This window comes from Meleagris gallopavo, chromosome 6, assembly GCF_000146605.3.
Source record: "Meleagris gallopavo isolate NT-WF06-2002-E0010 breed Aviagen turkey brand Nicholas breeding stock chromosome 6, Turkey_5.1, whole genome shotgun sequence".
Taxonomy (NCBI): Eukaryota; Metazoa; Chordata; class Aves; order Galliformes; family Phasianidae; genus Meleagris; species Meleagris gallopavo.
Genome location: NC_015016.2, coordinates 1,440,439 through 1,447,422, shown reverse-complemented (window position 1 = coordinate 1,447,422; position 6,984 = coordinate 1,440,439). Strand labels below are relative to the sequence as shown.

The window sequence follows — 6,984 nt, the reverse complement described above, 5'->3', positions numbered from 1 at the left end:
AATGGCCAAAAATAGCTTGAAGTATTTTTAAATATTTGTGACAATGGTTACTGCAAGGAGGATGTTCCAAAACAACGTGACATTATGACAGGATACTACTACTGTATTTCATTCACACAGTGAAGAATTCAGCTGTGCTCCACGTGATGTGTGCTAATTGTGCATGATAGATTTTGTCAGGTGTCATCAACGGAGGTTCTCCTTACCATAAACAGGCTCTTACTCCTTGACTACCACCATCCAGACAGAATTTTGCCATCTGTCTCGCTGGCTTTGTGACAGTTTGGCAGCCCAATGTCTTGGCCTGCCAATGCTTCTGAAAATATTAAAGGCGTTATAGTAAAGTGAAGGTAAAGTGGTGGGTAACATTTTTGTCTATAGAATTTATTAAACGTTAAGATTCTTGGTAAATGTAAGGAAAGGAGTAGTTTGCCATAGTTAGGTGAGTTCTTTATCAATGGGAAAAAGTGTTAGGATGAGATTCAGGGTATATTTTTCCTGGGTTTTGAAGGAAAGGACAAGACTGGCTTCTTTAAAAAAAGCCCTAGAGGCTATAAATATCTCCTGGCTAAACAGCACATTGTCATTAACTGTGTACTTATTGTTTAATCCCAAATATGCTTAGGACAGCATAAAATGAACCAAGTGAACATAAGTGACCTTTCAGCTCAGGTGACCTTTATTTCCTTGGTTAAGGTCACTCTCACTGTAAGGGCAATTCTATGTTTGCATGGTCTGTGCAGATAACAAACCTTCCAAGCCTCCTTATGACAGACCTTCACCTTTAGAGCAAAGTACAGCTGTTGAGTTGAAAGCCATCTCCAGTAATGGAGAGAAAGAGCAGGTTCTCTTTTTTAATCTGAAACACCTGCAGTTAATGGTGTTGAGTTCTTACACTAAGATGAATTTATGAGCGTGGAAGTTTGGATGTAGTTCTTAGGAGCTGAGTTTCTTCACCTCTGCTGCACTGGGTGTTCCTGTATGTGATCAGAATCACAGAATGTGATGCAGTTTGGCACATGTATGAACATAGCAAAGCATAACATATATGAACAAAGCATAGCAGTTTCATGCTGCTGTCCCTGAAGGATTGAAGACTCGAAAGATACAGGGAACTGGAAGCGTGTTATTGTCCAACTGTGGGCATAGCTTTTCTTTTTCATTGTTGTTGTTTTTTCTTATAAGCCTATTTCCTGGTGACCCCATTTCCATTTTCACCAAAGATATCTTTTCTTCCCTCATAGTTTCTACCTCTGGTGGTTGCAGGGAGATTAACACCATGCAGAGTCACCTTCCTGAGTTTGCAGGAACGCATGACAGAATAACTTTCTTGCACATCTGTGAATTTCCCTGGAATCTCATCATGCCAACATTGCTAGACCAGAATTGCGTAGCACCTTGGAAGCACTTCTTTGATGCTTCTGACTGCAACCTGCAATCCATTATAACCTGAATGGTTTCTGAGACATCGTGGTAGCAGAGTTTTTCAGAAGTAAAATAGAAGCATTTCTCTTCCATTTCATGCAAGCCAATTACTGTCACAATAAATAGTGCTTTAAAGTGCTTGGAAAGTATGTAGTAGAAATGATGGAGGAAGGTTTTAACCAGGTAGGAACACTGCTAAAGCCATGTGCTGTAAGGGGTGGGTTAACATTGCTTCTCTGTTGTATGCTCTGGCAGAAAACTGGAGCTAAGTGAAAGATGAAGCCAGCATTGAGCCATTGTCCTTTTGGCACCTGGGGGTCCCCACAGACGTGGAGCTTTTAGAGCTGTCAAGCTTTAGGTTTCCATGCTGGTCAGTCCCAGTTTTACTTGGTGAGGTGCTCTTGCAATGTGATTGAAGGCTGCAGGGAACTAAGAAAAACAGCTGGATTACAACTAATTGAAGTAATTATAAAGCAAACCAATAAAAAACCCAACCAGCCCAACTCTCCACATTGTCCCCAAAAAGCTTAAAGACATGTGAAAAAAAAATATATATATATCTCTTAGTAGGAATGAATGCTTTGCTAACCCAATCTGGTGGGGACAGCTGCACCCATGGGAGGGGATTGGAACAGGATGGCCTTTAAAGTTGCTTCTAACCCCAGCCATGCTGTGGGTCTAAGGAAGATAGTGGATCTGACACGTTTTTTGGTTGCCTCGGGTGTGAACTGGCTATCAGCCTACTGGCTAACTGTGGGGAAAGAATAAAGCATTTCCTACTACAAAAACTCGGTGAAAGGACCCTCAGTGACATCCTCAAACTCCCATTTCCTCCTTTTTTTCACCTCCAGTCAGGCTTGAGAATCCAAAAGAGCTGTACTGGTTCTCCATAGGCTTCAGTAAAGCTGGTTTGTTATCACATAAGGCATGCAGATCACAGCCAGGGCACGGGGCCAGGGAACCATTATCTTCTTCGTGTTCCACCTCCCCCTATTTAGCTGATGGGAAGAAACTGTAATATTCCTGATGGCTCCTGAGCATCTGTTTGCTTTATCATAAAACAAATGCATCCCTGCGCCAGGTGATGTGAGAAAGGTAGAAGAAGGTGTTAAGACAGCTCTTGTAATTAACGTAATTAGAGTTGATAGAGATTAAATTCAGCCTTCCCTTCTACGTTTTCTTTTCTTCCTGAGAATGCTTTGTCAAATAAAATCAGCTGGTGCAATTCTACCCTCATGGAAATGCTTTAGGGAATGGATAGAGGATGTGACTGGGTTTCTTCTGAACAGACAAAGCTTTGATTTGCTGTGAGGCTTAATCTCTTTACAACCTTGTAATTTTTAATTGAGGAATCTGTGTGCATTCACATGAGCATCGTATCTGTGCACTTTGTAGATGTGGGTTTTGATTCGGCTACAAAGAAGAGCAAACATTTGACCCAATTTTGGTTTTGTGTTGTTATTTAGAACAGCTTCTGTATCCATATGGCATTGACACAGTTAAACCTTTTCCTCCAGCCGAACAGCAGGAGGAATAGCATAGCTTACATTGATTTCAGTGCTTTAAGATTTAATAAAAAAGAATGACTTGCACTTTGAGTACATGAAATCTGACTCATAGCGTGGGATTATGGCTGTGTTAAATCCCCAAACAGGAATCCATCCCTTTTTGTTCAAGCTGTTGAACGCAGGTTGACTTGTATCTCCTTAATTCTGTCAGTTTGTGAGTCCCTGGGAGGTTCTTCTCCTCGCCCAGCAGCGCAGCGTGAGAACATTGGCACAGAGGAAACTTCATTAATTGAAGGATCTGCAGTGCGTGGTCACTTTATGAACCCCATTTTCTGTTCTTTTTTTCTCCTGAATACCTGTTAAGTTTATAGAAGGTGGGCTGGTACCTTTTTAGACGTTTTTGCACTGTATTAATAATCGAACCTGTGTAAATGTGTATAAAATCATTTTGCATGTGTATGTATAAATGTACATATCTAATAAATGGCTTTTTTTTTTTTGTGTAAGGGCTGCCTTCTTTTATAGTTCTGAAGTAGCTGGCTGCAGTGGAAGCAATAAATGGGTTCTTTCAGTTTGGGATGCAGTAGTGTGGACGTATCCAAAGTGCCTCAAAGCTAAGCTCAGTGTAGACATTCTCTTTCACAGACAGTTTCAGAAATAGGTGGTTTCGAATGCTCTCACAAGGCCTATTGCATTGTGTGCAGTCTCTGAGCAAAAAGCAGCTTTGGTTTTGATTTGGGTAACTGTTAGATGCAGTAATCCACACACTGCAGATTCATTAGTTGAGCTGTATAAAAAAACCACATCCAGGAACTTGCTTTTTCAAGCAGCGGGTTGCAGCAGGCTGTGATATCATCTGTCATTAACAATCTTGCTCTTTCTTTGCAGAGACCACATCACAGAGGCTTCTTCTACTACCCCTGCGTTCTGAAATACTGAATTATTTGAAGTCTGATGTAGCAAAGTCCTGTCAGGCCATTTCCAGCTGCTTGGCAGAGAAATCAGGGCTCTGCAGATAGCTGCTCAGTTTTAGCCTGGTCTGTGCATTGAACCATGTCCGTGAGCTTGTCCTACCTGTCAGCTAAGAGCTTGTGGATATGTAAAATATAAAATAATAAAAGAAAATATGTGTTTTTATTTCAGCCACCTTTGAGAGAGGCTCCGAAAACAGCCTCATCAGGCTTTGTTGAAATGGGAGGTTCAGGATTCCCACTGTCTGCAGGCTCAGGTATCAGTGAGTTAGCTTTGGGAGAGTGGTGCTTTTGAATGGCATGACTCCATGGCCAAAGAATCTCACTAAAGTCACAAAGCTGGAAGAAGCCAGGCTTGCACCCTGATGTCTTCCTATTCCTTCGCAGGCTCCATGTGAGATGGCAGTCAAGAAGGCAGCTGTGAGGAAAGCAGGTTTTGGAGAACTGCAGGTTTATTTTTGTTACTCCTCTGCTACAGAGGTACATCCCCCTCTTTGCAGTGACTTGACTGTTCCCCTCAGAGCATGCTTGGATGCTGGCTCAAGGCGTTGACATGTCAGCAGTACATCTGAGGTGGTTACAGTGCTGCAGCACTGAGAAGAGGCAGAGGAGCCTGCGTGTGCCCCTGTAATGAGGGAAGAGGCAGCACGGTGGGTTGTGCAGACAGTAGGTGGTAAAAAGCAAACGCTGACAGTGCAGGAGGGCAGAAAGAGCCTTGTTCTCAACTGCTCTGCCCTTTGAGGGCTGGGAGGTGTTATTTTTGTTCTGTAAACAAGCAGTTGCTCAAAGCATCTTTCTTCTCCGGATGCCAGGGGAGAAGAACAGCAGCTTTACCCTTTCTTTTTTTTCTTTCTAAGAAAGAAAAAAGTGAAGGGTAAAGTGAAAAAGTGAAGGGAGAAAGCAATTATAACTCCCTTTTTCTTTGAAGATGCTGATAAAAGGAGGCGGGCGGATCAGAGGGTCCTGGTGCCAAAAAGAAACAGTTCCTGAGGTGATAGAAATGCATGTTTTTTGTTTTAAACAGGGTAACTCAACTTCTGCTGTATGCCGGCTTACAAACGTGACCCAATTGCATCCCAAAACTTTGAGGAGGGAGGGAAGGAAACAGCAGCTGCAAGAAAAAGAACAGCTCTGTCCTCACGTGTGCTGCCTCTGTGTGAAGGTGCACCACAGAATCCAGCAGTGGTTGGGTTGGAAGGGACATCAAGAGGTCATCCAGACCCAACCCCTGCCCTGGGCTGGTTGCCCCCACTGGGCCAGGCTGCACAGAGCCCATCCAGCCTGGCCTGGAGCACCTCCTGGGGTGGGAATGGGTACCTCTGGGTTGGCTGCCAATAAACGTCTACTCGAGGTGTTTGGAGAATGTTTTGGAAGGAAGCAGTATCATGTTGTTAGGAAGTGATAGTGTGTTTGAGTTTTCTGGGGCTGTGAGTGGAGCTAATTAACCCTCTTCTCCCTCCCCCCCCCCCCCTCTCAATGTTGTCTTTTCCAACTGGTTTAACAAAGAGATGACTGGAATCTCATCAGTTTGTTGGTTTGCAGTACTGTGTTTCACCTCCAAAGCATTGCTCTGGCAAAATAAATGGGGACCTTAGGATGAGAGTGAATGATTTCTGCCTATGTTTGCCATGCTGTGAATGTAATATTATTCACTTGTATCCATCAACTACTTTGGGGAGACCTGATGGCTGCTGCTCTGTGGGCAGGCAGAAAAAAGGTCACGTCCCTTCCCTGGGCCTGATCCACACCAGTGAGGCAGCAGCTTTTCTTTAAATTCTTGGTGAATATCAGCATGAATTTACACTTCTGTGTCTTTAACAATTACCTTAAGCCAATTGACCAATCTAATAGGAGGGGTGATTCCCCATCCCCAAAGCTGCAGGTCTTTCCCTTGAGTAATTTCTAGCTCTTTTTTCTAGCTAGAAATACTAATTTTTACTACTGCAGAACCATTTTTAAGGCTGTTAAACGGTAACAGAAAATGAGCTCTTAAAAGTCTTTTCTTTCTACTCCTCTGTAAGCTATGAGATTAGCAAAGCACAGAAGCACATTGAATTCCCTTTGGTGGAATAAGTCTCGTTCATATAAGAACGATAAGGCCTGAAATAATGACCATTAAAAGGTAAAGCACCAGTTGGTACAGCGTGACATACAGCCATGGAGGCCCGAGATTTATTCTTTCATTATGCAAGGAAGGACATGAATTTAGAAAATCCCTCATTTCATGGGCTCTTTTAGGGAAACACTAAAAAGCAATTGTGTGGAAAGTTCAGCTCTGAAATACATTAGTGCTCATTGGTATGCACCATGCAAAACACAACAGAGGCCTTCCAGGAGGTGCTGCCTCCTTCTGCATGCTTCGGCTGAGCACTGAGGGCACAGATCTGGTGCAGTGAGCTCCAAACTATCTGTATTTGCCTTCTGGATGGCAACCTTAGCCTGGAGAGCATGGTTTTGAGGGCAGGGGTTTGGAGTGGCTCTGCCTCATGTTGGGTTTTGCTGTCTCAGGTGTGATTTGAACTTAGGTGCAACGTGAGGCACGTGTGAGTTGAAGAAGGTTGGGCATCTGCCTCAGGCACGGGCCTGGCACTGGAGCATCCTTCCCAAATGTGGGATTCTTCCCAAGGTAACAATTTCTACTTTCACGTGTTTAATACACATGAGAAACTCCCGGCTCACAGAACAGAAACCTCTGGAGCTTGAGACATCTTGGCAGCATGGTCAAACTGTGCTGCTGTTGGACTCGCAAGCCAAGACTCCCCCAGTGTGCCCTGCACCTCTGCTCTGCATCCAGCCCATATGCTCTCAAATCACAGCATCATTTTTCTCCCCTTGCCTTGAAGCTTCTTGCCGGGGCTGGTTTGCAGATGTTGGGGTTGGAGGGAGCAGCTCTGTGCTCTGGTGGTTAATAGCTGAACCGAGTAGAGAGAAGTTGTGCAGGCTCTGTTCCAGACTTTCATGCCCTGGCTACGTTCCCCGTGCTCACACAGGATCTCCTGATCCCCCCCATTCAGGGAGAAGAAATTGGAACTGAAATGAAAAAATAAAATAAAATAAAATGAAGTGACTTCAGTGTGACT

At 43.8% G+C, this 6,984-nt stretch overlaps 1 protein-coding gene across 3 annotated transcripts in view; it reads left to right on the top strand.

The window, feature by feature from the left end:
* SEC22C (SEC22 homolog C, vesicle trafficking protein) overlaps nucleotides 1–4,075 on the top strand; it is a 21,450-nt gene extending 17,375 nt beyond the window's left edge. For all 3 annotated transcript variants that reach the window (XM_031553815.1, XM_031553817.1, XM_031553812.1), the window contains one exon: nucleotides 3,822–4,075. In XM_031553815.1, the coding sequence (XP_031409675.1) occupies nucleotides 3,822–3,872 (51 nt within the window). In that variant the 3' untranslated portion in view covers nucleotides 3,873–4,075. The remainder of the gene's footprint in view (nucleotides 1–3,821) is intronic.
* The last annotated feature ends 2,909 nt before the right edge of the window (nucleotides 4,076–6,984 follow it).